General features: G+C 34.1%; 1 protein-coding gene across 2 annotated transcripts in view; it reads right to left on the reverse strand.

Annotated features, from left to right (window-relative positions):
* Positions 1-21,098, reverse strand: part of LOC129216040 (protein grainyhead-like) — a 117,973-nt gene that overhangs the window by 87,878 nt on the left and 8,997 nt on the right. For both annotated transcript variants that reach the window (XM_054850185.1, XM_054850184.1), the window contains exon 2: positions 921-953. In XM_054850185.1, coding sequence (XP_054706160.1) covers positions 921-953 — 33 coding nt within the window. The remainder of the gene's footprint in view (positions 1-920; positions 954-21,098) is intronic.

Consider the following 21,098-nt stretch of genomic DNA (forward strand, 5'->3'; position numbering starts at 1 on the left):
CAATATGCCGCTGGATTCTCACAAGGACATGCTTTCAGTATGAAGAATCAGCGAAGCAAAGCAGTCTATTTCTCAAGAACATAAATACAGATAGGAGTAAATACTTTGCTTTTTTAAAATTAGAGTTCCTTCTAGAAATACTTAATGACATTATTAATAAAATGATGGGCGAAAGAAAATGAGATATAGTAACAAAAGAAAATATATGAATGAAATCGTAAATTTATTTCGTTTAACTTTTTCATACAACAAAAAAATATCAGAAGCTACTAACTCACAACTGGAGATTTCTCAATTAACAGAAGGATAATTGCTCACATATATTGTCACTGTATGGAACATCAAAACATTAAACAGAAGAATAAGAATACAAGCAAAGATAATTGAAAGCATGAACAACTTTTAAAAGAAAAGTATTTAACCGAGAACGTTTCGATAAACAAACCTATTTTCGAGATTAATTTTATCTGGTATTTGCAAACCAACGGTATTCATTAAAATTTCCATCTAAATCAGGAATAAAATGAGTCCAAACTATGATTTCCTGAATGAATTCTAAATGAGTAAAACGCAAGCTTCGACAAATCATGAAAGGAAATGAATGGATTCTCCGACTTCAGTTTTGTTTCTAATGGGCGTCAATGGATTTTCAGTGGTAAATTAAATCTCATACGCTGATGCTAGATTAAAATTACAGATCTCTTCTTGGTAATCGGAGCTTTAATACAGATATAGAAAGTCAAAAGTTGCTTTTTAATCAGAGTCGCGTTAGTGTTTACCAAATAAACCCCACTGTCCCGCGAAGTTTCTTTAGATTCTATAAACTTGATGGGGGTTATTGTTTCGTCAACGGTTTAAAAAGTGAACAAAAAATACGGCAGTCGCGAGTAATATAGTAAAAATGTATGACATCTACTTACTCATTGGCACAACGACTGTAGATAGGAGAATGTCTGGAAAAAAAAGAAGACATTTTAATATCATTAAAAACAAATCAACATAACATTAAAAGTTCTACAAAAAAAAAAAAAAAGAATACTTAAAATAGACAAAAGTCTATAGACAAAAGTGGATTTAAGATAGTAGCAGTTTTCTAAAGTATAGTAGAAGGCTCGTTTTTCCGCACATCTTGGGGCTAGATGTTTCGTGCAAGGGGAGCTCATATGGGGCGGGAGAACAAGTGGGGACTCAAGGCCCCCTTTGAAATTAGAACTTTCTTGCTTTTAGTATTTTTTTCTTTGCAAAAATGTAAAAACATTTCTTCGAAAGCAATTAATGAATAAGTTATTTAAAATGTCAACTTTGAATAACTGTAATCTGTACTGAAATCGGTTTCTATGGGGGAAATTTCCAGCTAAACCATGCGGAAAATATCTGAGCACCCCCCCCCCCTTAAAATTTTGCATATGGGTGCCCTTGGTATCGTGATATATAGGCTTTGGCGTTATTTAGATCATATGAGGCAGTGAGAAGCAAAGGGATGTACGTGCCAAAATTAAAAATTTGGCATTAACCAGTATAATTAGCAGGAGAACCTGTCCTCTGCTTTGTAACAAATGACGGTACTAGAGCCCTGGTAGGTGTTGCTAAATAGCATGATTTTGAAAAGCCTACCTAAGGTCTGAACTTTAAATGCGTTTTACTCGAAGCTTTAAAAATTATACTTACACCCCTTTGCTTCTCACTTCCTCATTTAGCAAATTTAGAAACTAATATTCAGATTGCTTCAGTTTATAAGCACTTTAAAATAATAAGTTTTAACTGCGATGAGTATTACAACACTAATGACGCAATTTAATATAGATATTGTCATTCACAAATATATAGAAATATTTATTCAAAAGATAGCAAATTACCCTGCACTTCTGCTAGCTTCATGGTTTGCATAGCAGCTGCATTTCAGAGAACCATCTGGTATTTATTTTAGTCTAACACTAGATAGTTGGGGCAACCTAACCTGGAAGCGTCGCAATGCTGTGATTAGAATCTGCGTAGCTTTCACAGCGCTGCCAGGTTGGGTTGCCACAACTATAAGTACTAATTGTCATTTTAAAGCTTTGAATTGAAATGGAAAGATGAAAAAACAGCTTCAAAATTCAATTTGCCTAAAAATTACTATGTAGGGGAAAAGGGGGGGCACATGTGAGCACGGGACACATGTGAACATTGTATGTTTTACTAGGATAACGTCAAGCAAAGAATCTGTAAAAAATCTCAAGTAATAGCAGTACCAGCCTTACTTTTTTAAACAAACTTTCAGAACAAGGAGCCAGTTTATGTTCCTGTGGTGACAGCTTCTTGGTTTTATCAGATGCTTATGAACTTTTATCACTGTTGTCTTCGTGTAAAAAACATATTTTAAACTAATTAATAAGCTAAATTTAATTATTGCAAACCATTATATGAACATTCACGTAAATTTAAGCTAATGTTTAATTTTTGTAATTAAATTAAAAATTCTTTATTTTTGAAAATTAGTTCTAAGGTAGATGAAGGGGCACTTGTGAAACGCAACGTGTTGGGGGCACATGTGAACAGCTCCCTTATCCTCTCGCGCAAATATAAATATTAGTGTAGGCTTATTATAACTGTTAAAAGAGATATAGAGATTTATAATTATTATCATGCTGCACTCAGTTTGTAAATTTATTGTTGATTATTGTTACATAATTGCTAATTATTTGTTTCAATATTTTTTATTTTTTAAATTCGTTAATTACTAAATAGTTGGCTAAAATTTTATTGATACACAATATTTACAAAGAAAATAATGGCATAGTGTTTTTCTTTAACTAAAAACTGAAGTGTAGAAAATTTTAAAATTCGTCATCATATTCTGTATGAAGCTTAAACGCTTTATATAACAAGAAAAAACTTTACATGATAAAATTTTCTTTTTATAGTTTAGTCTTATGAGATTTTTTCATGTCGATCCATTGATTAGAGCATGCTATGAAACTTTAAAATTTGACAGTGAGCAGAGTTCTATAATTCAGAATTTTTTTTTTTCTTAATGACAGCTACTGTAAAATTCAAACTGACAGTATAGGTTACAAACCCTTAAATGTAATTAGTACATACGTAATGCTTCATAATAACGAGTCTTTCGTTGAAATATGATGCTTGTCCTGTAATTTTCAATCGTGTTCACATATGCCCCAAGCATGTTTACATTTGCCCCCCCCCCCCCTCCTATAGGGGCACATGTGAACAATTGAAGTCATTTTTTAAAAATTCCATAAAGTATAGAATTTTTTTTTTTATCTGATAAAATTCCATGGCACAAAGGAAAGGCTATTCAATCATGGGGACTCTTTTGCTGTGAGAAAATGAAAATATTTTCTGAGAAATTAAGAAATTAAAAAATAAATGTTGACATGTGCCACCTTTTCCCCCTATACACGGCGGAACAGGTTTTTTTTTTCCTTTTATTTTTAATATTTTTTTTACTGGAACACTTTTTATTTACTTCTGAACAGTAATGTTTATAGAGAACTGCGTCTTATATGTCAGCGTTGTAATGGTATTCTTCTGCGTTACTTATTTTCTAATTATAGTAATAATTGATAACAATTTTGAGTATCTGAGCCAGGAAACCCCACCAATATTTCAATCACAGAAACCAATAAAATGATGCTCGTTTGAGAAAGCAGTTTCTCTTAGGGAGGCGGGAGGGGGCATAACCATTATTTCGCCAGCCCGTTCTCGAGAAATTATGTTTAAATCAGTGTAAAAATAAAGAGATGAGAACGTATAAGCGGGAAGGCACCAGGACGAGGATTTCCGTATTAAAAATCATTGTTTGCTCTTTTACTGCTAAAAATAGTAGTAGACAAACCAAAAAATTATAGAAGCAATAGAAGAGAATTTGTCAGTTCACTGAGGAATGTACGATTTAAATTACATTTTTTTAAAAATATTAAAAGCGACTAATATTCGAAAAGTACAGTACTTCCAGGATCTGATTACCGTACAGGCCTACTAGGCCTGGGGCCCCCCTCTTCCTAAGGGACCCCCAAATTACTTAAAGAATTATACATAGCCATTTCAACTATACAAAAAATACACACATTTTTAAAATAATAGCCATCAGGGGGCCTCACTTTTAGTTAGTCGGGCCCTGAGTACTTCCCTAATGAGTGTACTGAAGATGTTACAGGGTTGCCACTCAATGTTGAAAAAAAAAAAAAATCCCGAGTTTTCCCTGTATGAAAATGAAACATAACAAACGAGCAAACACTAATGCTTGAAAAAGAACATTAATATCTTGATAATATCTCCGCTGGGAATAAAATCGAAACAAACTAAATAAATAAACAAATAAGGGGAAATAATTAATAGAATTCATAATAACTGAAATAATAGCATGGTGATTGAATATATTTAACTTTTTATGCAAGTTAAAACAAAAAAAGCCTTCTCTTTACCATTCACTACTTGGACCTAAAAGTGTAAAGGTTAAGCAGAACAATGAAAATTGACGACTTATTTCATACACTCTAAATTAAATTATCATGAAATTCAAGATATATCTTAAATAATAAAAAGATTGTTTTTGTAATCAACATTTTAATATTTACTTTAAAAAAGAAAGCAAAATTACCATTTTTTATTTTACTTTACTTCTGAGCTTCATTAATATTATCATTATTACAACTAGAAAGTCCCCGTCAAAGTATGACGGGGGAAATTGCTTCTACATTTGAACGAAGCCGTTGCCTGTTTGGTGATATTTTGATAGTTGAAATTGTAACCCTGACTCCGGTGGATTAACCCTAAACTCCAGTAGGTAGCGTTACATTTGTTGACCGTTTTATCGTTTCTTCATTCCCTGAAATGACAGTCTTACCAGTAAGACCTTAAGCTACCGGATCGAGTTCAGCCTTGTCAAAATAAAGCCTTTCCCTGCATGTGAAACATTACCAAAACATGTTATCAAATTATCATGCCGTGGCGCGAGTTTCACTGTTGAAACACGCGGGTTACTCGATCATCGGCGAGTATTTATATGAGAATTTATTTAGTTTTTTATTTTATTTATTATTTTTATTTATTTATATATTTTTTTTTTTTATTTTTATTTATTTTTTTTTTTGTAGTTTATATATTTGGACATTGATTTTTGCACCTTCGATTTAAATAAAAATATTTTCGCTTTATTTTCCAGGTTGTTGAGGATAATTTCAAAGTTCCCTGGATTCCCCCCCCCCCCCTTTTTTTTTGAATTCTTTGTGTTTTTCCTGTTTGTTCAGGCTTTTCTGTTTCGTAGCAACCATGAGTTAGAGTGTTATAGTGCATGGTTTCAAAATATGGATTTTATTTTTATTTATTCAAATTCGTTTTTTGCTTTTTAAAAATAGTATAATAGAAAAGTTAAACCAAAAAAAAAATTAATTTTCAACTGAAAATTGAATTTAACAGCGTTTATGTATGATTCAAAATGACTTGAGAAAGCTATTTGCATCACTTCCGACTTCCAAAACAGGAAAACTAAACAAATTCATTAAAAAATAAATACTAAGTTGAACCAGTTCCTTCGAAACCTCATTTGCATAACAAAACCAGAAAAAAGCATTAACAACTCTCAAAAAAGCAGCCCATCAAGCTACCCATATCCAAGCGAATGGAAAAGCAAGAAGCAAAAGACGATATATTTGGCCTTCTCATCTCATTTAGCTGGCAGTGACCACATTTATCCCATTGTTCGAACGGTGTAGAGATCATTCAACCCCTGAGGAACTAAGAAATCGTGGATTAAGTCGGCTGCTGGAACCTGATTTGGCAAGGATTCGAACTCGCGAAGTGTTTTATTTTATCTGTTGGAGAAATCCACCGAACTCCATATCTATTGTTATGGTGAATTGAACATTCCGTTTTCTTAGATGTGATCGAAGAATGAGGATTTTCCAAAGAAGTTATCCTCGGCGGTGGCAACGAAATCGGGTTAAACAAATTCAAATACTTTTAGATAACCAGCAATTTTCACATCATTCGAAAAGTAATTTCGCGTATTTTCTGTCTACGAAGCAAAATATATTGAAAGCGTGGAAAATCTTGTGATAAAGAGAATGAAACTGTTTTTAAAGTCTTTCCTTTCAAAAAGTGGTTCGTAATTCGGAATATTTATCCAAAATTAATGGACGGATGATCTGGAAGCGGAAGCAGGCCAACTTTGTTCTGTAATAGCTGGGATTCGCGAAAGTAGTACAAATAACATTAATTGTTTGAAAAGGTTGTGGATTTTTTTAAGCTCAAAAGGCTTTTAGGTAACATAAAACTTGGTTTTGAAGTAATTTTCTGCAAAACAAACTTTACTATTTCATTTTCAAACAACAAAAAAACACCCTTCTAATTTTTTGAACATAGCAAGAGCGTGATTTCATACTAGAAAAAAAGATATGATGCAGATGTTAGTCTGGAGAAATACATTAAATCTACCAATTAAAAAAACCATAAAAACTGAATTTAGATAATGATTAGCACCATTCTGCTATCCACAGGGTACTCTTTATTGTTTATATTGAAAGAGAAAAGTATTAGCTTAAAATTGATATCTAACTCAGCTTAATTGACTGAAAAATAAATAAATCAGGGACATTTTCGTAAATTCTCACCAAAGTGGCCAAAAATCAAATTTTTGAAAAGAATCTTCAAAATTTAGTTTTTATACAAAAAATCTGGAAAAAAAATTGAGCTTGTCTCACAGATATATATTTCTAAAAAAATAATGAACAAAATCCGACACATGACGGCAGGGCCGACTGTTTAATTCAGGTGACTTGACGCGGAATGATCCATTTCTGAGCACTTTGTACATTAAATTACATTGTTTTTCATTAAAACTAAGCATGGATATTAAAATAAAGTACATTTTAAAGAATACTTATTTTGCTATACTAAATTGCATTGTATTTTGAACTTTTCAATTAGAGGTTTAAGAGCTGAAATTCTGAAGCTTTATTTCAGCTGTTTCTTTAGCTTTATGCTGTCTGCAAAACAAATCTATGAATTAGAACGTACAGTTGAACTACATTTTGAGGCCATATCAAGAAATATTAAAAGATTAAGGGAATAAATAATTCCACCTTCAAATGTTGAATCTGGTATTAGACTTCCAGTAATGATACTAATGCCGGTGACACTCTGTACAAGATTAAGACTAAATGCAGAAGCATGCAGTTGTCATTTCGCTTCAAACTAATAATTCTCGTTTCATACCGATTGTCACAAAGAGAACTTCAGCCGAAAACATTCTCCGCGCTTCATTGGTTCAGTATCACTTGACATGCCTTCTTGATATTTTTCGCTTACTCATTGGTTCGCATTTATTCCATAGTAAGAAATTTCTTTTATCCAGAAAACTATGATTTGCTGACTGGGCTACGACGTCATTTGAAGTGAATCCTCCCAGTTATATGATCCATAGCAAGTTTACTTGACATAGACATTTTGCTGCTGTCGCATTCGGCGTGAAACAGGCATTGGGGTAACGACACGAGTAACAGACAAGGGTCCAGTACACTGTTAAAACCGGAGGAGCCAGATAGGTGCGATTTTCCGCCTTAGGGTGCAAAGACGGAGCCATAGAGAGTCACAGAGGCTAGGAAATATTGTTCCGATATCTTTTAGCACCTTAGTGGATGAAAGAAGGTAATGAAGGGCCATCACCTCACACAGTAGAAAATAGCGACTCTTTTCCTCCGCAAAGGTGCCTCGCTCGCACATGCGCTGTGCACTCCGGGATAAGTTCAGTTCAGCCACTTGAATGGCGGACGATGATGCTGCAACGTAGTTGTTGATACATTAAATTTTCACATTGAATTAACAACTAAACTGGATTAAAATTCAACATTTCTGGGACAACTTCAAAACCTTGCGTAAGTACAGTCATTTAATCATGGTATAACATTTAAGGCTTTCCAACAGGCTTTTAGTGTTTTCAGAGTCGCGTTTCAACAAAGTAAATTGAGTACTACTTCTTGTTTATAGTTAACCGTTTTAACATAGTGATGTATGGCTTTTTCTATCATGTTTACTAATATATGCTGTTACTTGCTTGTCGCGTCAGCGGTCTCGCGGATTTTCCCCCAAAATGTTTATTGTTAGCAATACGAAATAATTAATAAGTAACCGTTATGAAAATTTAACGATGTAACTTAACTGCTACAGCAGATACACTAAATGTCTTTATCTTCTCAATAAAATAGTTGCGTAGACGAAGCAAAGGAAAAAAAAAAAGACGCTTGGAAAAGAAATCTCTCTGTGTGTTTCATGCCATGACTCATTACGTAAAAATATTTCGTTGGTGTTACTTCAAAAAAAAAAAAAAAAAAAAAACAAATGCATTGTCTAGACGCGTTTATTATTATTTTTTTTCTGATTTCTGTTTCCAATGCTTTTTTATTATGTGGGCTGCCAAATATTTGTTTTGATTTTAATGTCAAAAAACTTCCTATTTAAAAAAGAAAAAAAAAGTGCTTTTTTAGATTACTTATGTTCAAATAGGATATTCAAATGTCGAACCATATATGTATACGTATCAATATGTTACTCTCGATTAAAATATTTTGAACGTTTATAAAACGCCTGCAATTTATGAAACGATTTGATTTTTCCGTGATTGTAATATACCTGAAAAATGTTGAATGTGTCCGTAAATTATCCATAGATGCCTACATTCTTAATTTTTGGTATTATGCTGTAGTAAATGTCAATATCCATTTAAAACTACAGAGCAATCCAAGGGTTTATATGAGAGTTAGCACTCGGATAGAGGAATTGAAGTCATGAATGCTTCTAAATTATGTTGGAAAGTCTGAAATGTGATCAAATGCCTTAAATGACAAATTTTAACCCAAAATCAATTCAATGTGAAAAACGTACCAAGACTTTGTATATCATAAGCACAAACAATAAACACAATAATATTCAAAAATGCACACAGTACGGGGGAGGGGGGAAGAGGATCTACTGTAGAAATCAGTAACGGTGCCATTTATCTCTCTGAAGGTTCCTTCTTTTCACCGCCGCTCTGTCTTTTAAAAGGTGCCCGTTTTTCACCCTAATAAGAGGTGCGATTTCGGCTCCGTATTGGGTGTCGCTGGTGAACAAGCGATTCACCCCTGAAAGGTGCCAAACGCAACCTGTAGTTTTAACAGTGTACAGACAGTCGTAAGTTTGGATTTAAATAATTAGAATTTTAGGCGGGTTAAACTGATGTTACTGCGACCCATGAATACGGTGCAACCATCTAGTGTTATCAGAGTGAATTTTATGAACCAGTTGGTATTTACAAGGCAGTGGTCAAAAGTTACGAACAGACAGCACAAAGTCAGCTGGTGTTTTATGTTCATTTGAATATAACAAGGTTTTAGAAAAATAAAGAACTTTTGCACATTTTGAAGAGAAAAGGGGAATTCTGTCCATCACTCATCCTTTCCTCATCTCTTCCTATCTGTTACTGGGTGTCATCAGAATTGTCGGCGTCTGTTACAGGGGTCGAACCTTTTTCCGAAACTGAGCAAATAAAAATAGAATTAACTAATTCAGAGGATCCAGAAGCAGCCAAACTTTAGATGAGATGTAGTTGCATGAGAGAAAAATAGTTTTAAAAAGTCTAAATACATTAATAAGCTCAGAAAATTGAGTTAACTTGAGAGGGATGTCTTAAACATGTCTGTTACTCTTTGCCGTTACTCTAGTACCTGATGTATTCCTTTCAAAGAAAAGGCAATTCAAGTTTTTCAATTTATTCAATTTCATACTTTCTCATTAAATACAAGACATGTTTGAGTTTAAAGTTGATTTTTAACTGTGACGACCCATCTCCGTAACCCCCACGACCCAAACTTGGGGTCGCAGCTCACACTCGAGCACTTAATTTATTCAAGGAGCCGCTAGGTAAATAAGAACTTGTTTTCTCAAAACTATTTTTAGCTGAATTTTACATACAGAAAACACACTTAGTTTAACAACATAGCAGTGAGTACTTTGACATGGGGTTGGTGGAAGTGGAACTCGATAGGAGCTATGAATTGAGGCTATTATTTCTGATAAATTCCAGCGGATCCAGCCTCTACGTAACTCCGACCCACGCATCAGTGTCTTGTCAACTGCCCACGCATCTTCTCTTCTTGGGGGAAATTCCCAATCGAATTACTAGTGTGGGAGGACAGTGTTTTAAGAACGAATAGATGTGTCCAATTGTCTCTTAAAACACAGTTAATTTTTTTTTCTGAGAGTTATTTGTGTTATTGTGGGCTATAAAATGCTACAAATACAAGCTGAAGACATTTGTGAGAGTTTTCAATTTTCAACACATATTCTTCGCAGTAACTGGTTTTCAAAGCAATTGATCAACGTTCTTTTTCAATTCTCGAAATGAAGTTTTTTCCGAAAACGTTATCAATAAGCTCCAATTAATGATACGACAGTCGAGATTTACCATATTTTTGATTTTTTCTCTGCCCATGCTAATTAGTTTCTTAACTGTGAAAATTTATAAATTCAACATAACAAAAGAAAAGGGGGAGGGGAGTGATTGTAAAAAGTAATTTTTGCAATTTTTTTTTTTTAAATAAATTTTCATGAAGCGAAGCTTAAACTTTTAGCAATCGGCATATAAATCAAGGTAAAAATAGTAACACTTTTACTCGATTTCCAACATTACTGTTTCCAGAGAACAAAAATCCAGAGAACGAAGAAAAAAAAATAGAAGATTACTCCTTATTCTCTATCCCAAATTTAGAAGGGATTGTAGAAAAGTTTGAAAGAATATACGATGATAAGATTGAAGCTTTTTGTTGAAGTTGAACGAGTCGTTTATTTTTCGGGACCTATTTCCACCTGCACGTAATTAAAAAGCATTTTTTAAGTAGTCAATTTTGATCATCCTCAGGAGTACTTAATTTCTAACAATCAAGTGCAGGAGTCTTACATTCTGCAGAACTTTAAAAATTCAGAGACAGAAAAGAAGTACAAGAACTGAACTCTCGTGTGATCCCACGTAAACTTAGACCTGTTTAAATACTTCGACCTAAGGATATAGAAATCACATCATACATTAACATGCTACCTGTTCTGGGCGTATTATTACGCAACCTGATGTTGTACGCACCCTGTCATTGTCGTAATATTACGTTCCAGTTTAATACTTCCAATCCCTCCTGTATTTGACGCAATGAAATACATTACATAAATGGGTAATACCACAATTCCTGAAACGTATCCTTTCGTCTTTTAAAGAGAGTCTTTAAATACCAGAGAGTCTTTAAATACCATAAAATAGAGAGAAATCGAAAGGCAAACACCTTTAAAACAGTAACAAGCAGTTGCTTCAATTTACTAAAATGCCAAAATAACAACTTAAAAAACACTATCGATATACAAGTATATTGTACCAGGTGAGAAAAAAAAACTAAACTTGATGAATTGAATATAGATAAACATCAAAAATCTGGATTATTTTCAAAGTTTGAGGAGTTTCTAAAGCCTATAATCCACAACTTGATGCTTACTGACTTAAAATTAATTTGTTAACATTGTCAACAATTAATTTTGTAACTAAATTTATCCATGTTTTGCTTTGTGCTACGATTAAAAAACTTGTCCCAACTCAACAACGACAGAGCAGGTATAACAGAAGGTAGTTATGAAAAACGTTCAAAAATCCAGCAATGTCGATAAAAATACAAATGGAGGAAAAAGGCATTTGTTGTGGTCAACTCTCACCGTGAACCCTACTAAATGTGCTGCTAAGTTTGACGCAACCACTTGGCCCTCGAACTTCCAAACACGGTACTCTCTCTTTCCAGTTTCCAGTGTCGCGGCCACCGGTATTCTCAAAACAAGGTTAGCGTCACTACATTTCAACGATTCTCTTGAAAAAAAGAGAAACGACCATAGTGACTGTCCATGCGAATCAAGCAAGCAGTACTTAATTCACAGCCGAGAACTTGTCAGGGAACAAGGTGCTTGAACTGGCTGATATTCTTTTGTTCTCGAGCGCACTCTAAACAATGTTTTAATATTAGCTTTCGTCTTCTTTTTTTCCCTTTCCAAAAACAGCAGCTTTGTTTTCGTTCGCCAAACAATGGAAGGCTTCGAGGATGGATAAGAAGTTCGCTGGCTGGCCAGTTTACTTCGCGTGATGTAATATACAGAGAAAATGAAAGGACCTTTAATACAGCACTAGACGCATAAGGATGTTGTGAGGTTACTTTGTGGTAAAATGCCTTCACTGTTCTGATATCCAACTTTCTCCAAGTCACATCTTTAGCTGTCTTGCCATACGAGTCAAACTGTTCAGTATAGTCTTTGTTCATATCGACCAGATAATCAGCTTTTGCATTCTATGAAAGTTACTCGAAATCACCAAAGCTGTCTTCGATAATTTTGGTCCATATTAGACCATTCTACATTTTTCATGGACAAGACTACAACGACGACAATCCGCTTTTTCTCTACTGAGTATACCTATGATACATTTATTTCTTACCAACTAATAAAAAATGGTTTGAGAAGGTCTTGGCTTGCCCTAGGCTGTAGAGCCGAAAAAGAAGAAGAAAAAATGGTATCATTAATAGTTAGTGCTTTCTACGGTGTGTCTTATTTTTAAAGACGTTATATTTTCATGAGGCATCCTCTCATTTTGTTCCTTTGGATGAAAACATAATAATGTCTTAAAATAAAAACGGAATAATATTTAGAAATTGCTTCCACTGCTGCTAAATTTGTCAAATCTAGCCTTTTTTTTACTTCAATTATTATTATATTTACGCAACTTGTCATTAATTTTAGTTTGTGATAATTTAGATTGCTATTGATGTTTTTATTCTCATTTTATTAAATTATGTTAATTATTTATAGCTACAGTAACTCTCAACCAACAACTCAAATATCAATGTTTCTTTTTTGGTACGCAAATACTATCAATGCATTCTTTTCTGTAAAAAAGAATTTTAGGTTCTTAGAAATTTTTTAAATAATAAGAGTTAGTACTGCTATTGTGAATTCTGCAAAAACGCAATTTCTTCAAAATCCTAATGGCAATATCCTCATCGAAACAATCATAATTATGGACAAGAGATCAAATTTACCCCTCATATCATAGGAGACTTCCATCAGAAAGGAAATATGTGACCTTGTATTTTTATTTCAAGCAAGTTATGGAGTAAAACACATGCTTTCTATTAATCAGCCATCAATGTAACACAAGTATTTGAGTTAAAGCATGCAAACCACAAATTTTGAAAAATCATGATTAAAATAATTTGTTCAAGAATCTGCAAAACTGGCGTAGGGGTAAATAAAGAAAGAAAAGAAAAGCATTTTTTTTTTCAATAATTCAAAAAGAAAATTAATGAAAACTATCATCGACTTAATTGCTTGACATTGCTCTACCTAGCGATACATTACACAAGATCTCAATTCCAGGCGTTAAATTATTTATGGCTTAACTGAAACCAGGATGACAAGGCAAAATAGGTAACTAATAAATTTCAAATTAAAAAGAAAACAGAACTAGTGCGAAAAGAATAAATTTTGAAAGAAAAATAATTCTTAGAAGGCCCTGAATAAGATGTAGTAATTTTAAGTGCACAGACACACGGGAAGGTTTTGGAGTTCTTTCAGCAAATTGGGAATTTCCACCCACCCAAAAAAGTAAGTTCGGGGTGCCCCTAACTACAGCATTCAGAGATTAACTATATTCAGGATTCATTCAACTTTTTTTAAAAAAAGTGGAAGACTCCTAAAAGTTCAAATAGTGAATAGGGTTTGCATAAACACCCCAAGCACTATAATAAATAAAGCAAAAAATTTTCTGAAGTCATGTGTCCAGTTCACATAGTAATTATTCTTTTAACCTACTAAGAACTGATGTAAATTGACAGGCTTAACTTAGCGGGTAAGACCTAACCTCTGACAGGCGGATATAAGAATGAAGAACCTTATCTACGAACATCACACTTACCCTCATTGCGTCAGCCCTATTTGCCTGTTGTGCAAACAGAACAATTTCAATCAGCGGATACCACAAAAATGATTTTATCTATTTATATGAGTTCCTTGTAGATGCACGATCGTGCGATGAAAGAGGTAAATGCGCATTTGCAATTTTTCTCAACATGTAAATTGAATACGTAGGGTAATGTTTTTCAGCAAAATTTTTAGTTGCATTGACTCTATTCTAATGAGAAGGTAATAGAACAAACTCATCGCATCATTAAAAATAAAAAATAAAAAAAGTGTTACACAGACCAGTGAGTTTTGAAAGCACAGAAAAATTTAACAAAATCAATTGAAAAACATTTTTTTTTCAAAATCAACACGAGCATCTTTTCTACCATTCTATCTTCAGAAGAAGATGGTGTTACAAGGGTGGTTTGATTTTTAATTATTTAAATTTTCATAATTCAAATTTCCCTTAAATATATTTTTTTTTTTTTTTTTTGAACGAACTCGATTTGATGATGTCTCTAAATTAGAACAAGAACCTAATATCAAAGTATCGTCAAAGAACTAACTGTCCGTGTTTAAACAATAAATGTGATTAGCAAAACACAATGTTATCGCATAGATAAAACGCAATTAGAGCTATCAATAGCTAAAGTATTTGATACAAGTAATTCAATTGAACGCAATATTCAAAGCTAACGTTTTGAGACAATAATATGGAAAAAAAAAAACATTGTCTGGAAATAGATTCCAAAGATTGTGAAGAATATCCAATAAAGTTATTGAACCGATTTTTTTGCAGACCGTTTGATCAAGGAATGAATGCGTAAATTTTTCAGTACCAGAACGCCAATAAGATCACCGATCAGAGGTTACTAAATTTTTTCAATTCGCGGCACCCTAGGAGGAATTAGAAATTTTATCATCGTACCCTTCTCTCTAGTCAATCTTTATTACGTACAGAATACCAGTAAGTAATTTAAACTTGAACACAACAGTCAGATTAAGATATCCTACTGAAGCTCTGAGGCGACGATGTATGTTACTGTAATAGTCTGAAATCTTTATTAGAAGATTCTTGATTTTAGTATCCAGTTTCTATTGAACAATTCAGTAAAAATTCTTGAGCAATTGATACATAAAAAAATTAAAATATTACCAATGCTTAGTGCCAAAATAAAAGTTAGTGCTAAAACTAAACGAGTGCATATTGTTTGCGAAACGAGAATATATACCTTATGACACCAACTTACTCTAAATAATATCGTAGGTTATATTCACATATAGTAAAAAACTTACAAAAGTTCAACTGTTATCTCTTCCTCTGCAATTTACCATTACTTTGTGTAATTTCACAATAACGAGTTTACATAATCTGTTGGTCTTACAATATAAAGCATTGTTTGATGTGTGTGTACCAGGTACATGGTCACACCGCTTATATGGTCAATTTTTTAAATTCAAGGAAAAGTCGTGGGAAAAACCTCGTTAAAATCACATACCTGGTCACTACCTTTCCCTTATTGTTGATTATATAGCCCAAGGTCCGCACTAAATGCGCCAAATGCGATAAAATCGTAAATTCGGCGAAAAAATTTCGAATTTGGCGAATTTATTGGCGAACAGAAAATTTTGTAAAATATACACAGAAGAAAAAAACATCTCCTTTCAGATGTCAGTTTAGATAAAAAAAATTAGGTCCGTTCACAAAATTCGGACCCCTAAAAACGGACCCTTCGCAAAATTCCGACCCCTAAAAACGAACCTTTCATCACACAACTCCCAGACTAGCAATCACTGAAAGTTGTTTTGCGCCACTGTACTTGCGCCTCTCGCTGATTGGATATCGAGTGCGCAGCGTTGGCGCGTTTGTTTCATTGTGTTCGATGTCTGAAACATCGGAGTAAGATAGGAATGCAGTCTTTACTTTATTAAAAGCTTTTATTTCTACTCTCAAATATTTTTAAGAATGATAAATATCACTTTAAGTTGTTTTTAGCCATTTTTCCTTTGAAAAATTACATATGATTTGTGGAAAAACTGTAATTAATTTGCATTTTTTTCCTCACAAAATTCCTAAAAACGGACAAAATTACTGGATTACTTCACTCTGATTAAATATTTCTGCAGACAAAAATACATTAAAATGAGTAAAAGTTAATAATTTGACTAAGACTTTTGAAATTTGGCTAACACTTTAAAAATTGGCTAATTTACTGGCGAACACTTAGAGAGGATCGCGCTAAGGATTTCGAAAAGTTTTTTTTTTTTCCTTTCTTTTTAAAATTTTCTTCTCACTTTTAAAAATCAGAATTAATTTACATAATCAACGGTTAACATCCAAAATCTTTCTGAGGTGTGCCTATGCAGGATATCCATCACAAGGAGCCTTAGACCTTGAACCTGGAACGGAGGTCAGTGTAGTGCCCTAACGGGAAAAATAAATGGGACCAAACTAGGGAGAATCCCTAAACTAAACGGACTGAAACTCTTGAAAATACAATCGAACCTGTCTATCTCGAAAACCTCTCTATGTCTTTTTTCTTGCATTTGTAGCATTAATTCAATGTTTTCCTCTTTATCTTGGGATGAAATTTTCCGAAAGCCTCAATATCTCGAATTCTGATTACACTGTATTTCTTGGATTCTATCTCCAGCGATCTTTATCAACTGTGGAACTCAGAGAAAAAAGCATTTTTCCTATTAGCTCCAAGTCTTGCGAGATATGTAGCTTAAGGAAAACTAACGTTTTCTAGCAATTACATCCACTCGGAAACTTTGGGGGGCATTGTTAAACAGTTGAAAGTGCTTCCTGAGTTTCACTTTCGAGTGCAGTGATACCTTTTTTTTTCTTGTGTTTTCTATGTTTATATCCTGCTAATATTTAAATTGTTTCGAGTAAGGAAACTAACGAAAAAGATGATTTTCATCATAAAGAGCATGCATAAAACTTGCTATCGAAATCGTGCAATCGAAGCATATCATACTGTAAAATGTTGAACATCATCAATGCAAAAGAATATGTTAACTCTTTAATTTTGTTCCAGTTGGTTATTTTAATAGCTTTTATGAAAACCTCTGTAACAAACTCGAAACCACAGTCTCTCTTTTCTTCTGGGTTTGACTGTATATTTGTTTTCTTTCTACCTGACTTGTCTATGCACCGGAAGGAAGGAGTTCCGCGAAGGATCGAGAAAGAAGGGGGGGGGGGACAGAAGTCAATACGAATAGGGAAGTTTTCGATTTTTCAATTTTATTTTTATCTGATAGAGTAACATGTATGAACATCATAGGTGAAAAAATTTTTGCGATACGATAAGTAGTTTTTTTTTTAAATTAATTTTTAAAGTTCAAGCGCTTGTGACGTCAAATGGCATAGGAAGTGACGTCATGCGCTCTTCCGATAGGGGAGAAACCGAAGGACGTACATTCGACTTCTTCGAAGACGAAACGTAAAAGGTTTTCTCCTCGCATTTAACTCCTCGCGTTTCTGGAACATTAAACCTCTCATCCTCTCGGAAATATTCTAGTATTATGATTGATGTTACTTGAGGAAGATTATTTAGATTGTGCTTTAACGAATCCGGCCTCCATAGTGTGTTCAAAAGGATTATTGAATTTCTAAAAAATAAAAATATCAGCGCGCTCAAAATGTCCGTAGCGAAAGCAAGGGATCTTCGGCGGAAGGCTGCCCATTAGTGCCCTGTAACGTAAACTCGTGACGTTTCAGAAGAGCGCACTTTTGCCCGTGGATTTTTAAAAATTCATTAAAAATCAATCACGGTGTTTTAAAATTCGGCGATGGTGAATTTTTTAGTTTTGAGGGTCAATTAACAATATCCAATAGCCAAAATATGAACATTTAATGTGTTGCAACTTCCCTATTGGGAGAAGGAGAGGAGACTCACCGCATCTTTTGTAACTGCTCTTTTGGGATCTTTGTTTGACCAAAAAAGGAGGAGGGATTGAATTTTCCTTGAAGTTTGTGGAGCCCCCTTTTTTTTCAATTTTCTTATTCCCTCTTCATTAGTGACAATAGCGCACCTCCACGATTGAAAAATTTAAATTGCACAGTGAAAGGAATTTTTGCTTAATTCTCAAAGTGTCCAACGTAAAAAAAAAAAGGCTAAATCGATTGAGAAATTCTAAGCCTCTTCTGATCTTTCATATTTTATTCTGTAACAGCTTTAAGAAATATTTAGAGGTTTATTTTAATACCGTTAATCTAGAGTCAATATTGGAAGTGAATTTTGTTTTCCCCCGCCATGTATGGTATTCCAGTTTATATTCTTCTTAGACGTACCACATGACCAATCGCAGGGCTCAGAACTGCATAAAAAATATTTTAAACTTGTGCTTCATTCGATTGGTATTTTACACAAGATGAGTAAAATAAGGAATTTGCTACAAACTTAATAGATTTTCTTTTTTCTTATGGTCTCAACAGATTGTATAAACGTACTCTTCATTTACTTTAAAGACAACATCTAAAATCTATCGCTATCTATGTGTATATTCGTCGATGTATATTTATCATTTATCAATGCATTTTCCGGCATAGTTTGACCACGGAGAGATGACACATGAACTAAAGGCAGAACACTTCATTTAGGTTTGATCAGCAAGATCGAGCGAGCAATTTTAGCTTTATTCCTTGCGCGTTCTCACTGATCCTACCAACTACAAAATGAATTGTTCTGTTTCTGATTCCAGATCTCTTCGTATTCAAATTATATAAAGTCTGTACAGATACCTATACTCACAAACTATCCTCCATAGAAAATGAATAGATTTGATATTTCCACAAAATACAATTTTTGCAAATCAGCTGTGCAGGAAATCTCCAGTCTTCATTAAACATCTATTATGCAATCAAGATCTCACAACCCACAAATGTCCTAACGCGTTCCAAAGATTCTTTGAAAAACCTTTGTTGATTATATAATTATATAGATTAAAAATATTTTGTGTGAACTTAATCTTATTGCAGAAATAGTTTGTCCTGAAACCAGGGTTCTCGATTCTGTCACGTTTTTCCACAAATTGCATGAAGACATTTTAATGGTTAAAATGAAACAAGCTGTTCTCGCTTTACTGCCGTGCTAAGCGCAAAAGTCGGATCTGCAGCCGAGTTAAAAATGAGAAATAGCTGTTTAAAGTTTTATGCCTCCATATATTTGAATTTGTTTAGAAATATTTCTCATTCACAAATGAGCCAGTGAGAAGCAAAGGGATTAAGTGGCAAAATTAAATATTTGGAGATAACCAATACACATGGTAGGTGAACCTCTCCTATGTTTTGGGGCAAGAGATGGTACTAGTAGACCTGGTAGTTGCTGCTATACAGCATGATTTAGAAAAAAATTTCAATGAAAACCTACCTAGGATGTTATCTTTAAATGCGTTTTACTCAAAACTTGAAATGTCCACTTCCCTTCTGTCCCTTTGCTTCTCACTGCCTCATATGATTATACAACATTGTGTTTAGGTAAAATACGTGAAAAAGAAAATCCGATAGAATCAGATGGCTGGGGCACATTTTTAGACGATCAGTTTGGATCAAGTTTCAAAACCAACTATTTCGAAGATTGTGGGTACTTGGAGAAGATGGAGGCCAACCCACAAGGTGGTTGAGCAGTATAGAGAAAGATTGTAAAATCCTGGGAATAAAGAGGTGGAGAAACCTAGCAGAAAGTCGTACCGCTTGGAGGAAGCAGACATATTCCTGCACCAGGCTGTAGTGCTGCTGAAGAAGATATGATGAAGAACCTCCTGGTGACCGTAATTCATTTTTGATAAAAAGTGCATATACGACATTTGTGCTTAGCACGGCAATTTGGCTAAAGCATTTCACTTAATGGCATTTAAAAAAGCATCAATGAAAAATCAGGACAGAACTGTAACACTAGATCCATAGAGTCCCGAGTTGCTTCAAATAGTCTGTGCTAATCCTAAGTGTTTATGACTTATGTTGTGTGTCTTAGAATTAAACATGTACTCTCTGAATTGGAAAGACGTTTTTCATTCATTTTCTATTTCAGAATATTTGATATTTCTGCAGTGTGTTAATATTTTTTTTTAATTTTATTTTATTCCCTCATATTTTCAATGAAACGGTATTTAGAACTACATTTACTAGGTACCGAGGTACCTCTACTGAAGTACGGATGTCAGTAACATTCTTATGACTTCTTCCCTTGCGGTGATCAGGTGTTGGCTCCAATAATGTTCAGTTAAAAAACCATTATTAGTTTTTAAATGGGAATCCTACCTGTAAGAAAAATCATTCTCAAGGTACCGAGACATGCCCTACAAAACCAGGAGCAAGCATCAAAGGCTCCAAGATCAAAGCATCAAAAGGAGATAACGGTAAGTGATAAAATGAATGGAACTCGAAGCCGCCGGAGGGTCTACCACCGCCAGAGGTGGGGCGTCAACACGGCATTGAGGTATGGTCACAATTATCCACCCCTTTAGCTATCATCAAGTTAGCTATTGTTGAAGGAAGTCAACGTCAACTAGGCGGTCCCCAAAGTGATGGATTCTTTTGATGGCGGTTTGTCGGTAGGGTCCCTGACTGTGGTGAAGTATGTTTTGTACAGGCAAAATATCTTATCCAACGAATTCCTAACAAAACAACTATCAAAGAATAAATGTTGTCTCGTGCCAGCTAGGCTTGCAATTTCGGGTGTGCTATTTCACTTTTCCAACTGTGCCGTAATTTGGTGTGAAGTCCGACTTCCACAGTACACACACATGCCATAAGGACCCATTTATAAGGTAGGCAACCATTCACAGCACAGCACATTCGCACAAGAGAAAATACATTACATATCCATGCTTTGCTTGAGTCGTGATTCGAACCCAAGACCTCCGCATCCACACGCAGACTTCTCTAACCACTATTAGAAAATACAAGTTCCAATTTCAGATTTGCTTCCAATGCAAATGAGAAAAAACTATTGTGAAACCCTTCATTAACGGACACTCATGGGTGAGACAAATCTACCTACCGATTGTGAACAGTAATATTATATTCCTGAATACGGCTTTGATTCAAAACATCGAGCTATGCTTCATCAATGAAGTAATGTTGACATAAGAGGTACCACTATTACCATCATGCGATAACTTTAAGATTC

This window comes from Uloborus diversus, chromosome 2, assembly GCF_026930045.1.
Source record: "Uloborus diversus isolate 005 chromosome 2, Udiv.v.3.1, whole genome shotgun sequence".
NCBI lineage: Eukaryota > Metazoa > Arthropoda > Arachnida > Araneae > Uloboridae > Uloborus > Uloborus diversus.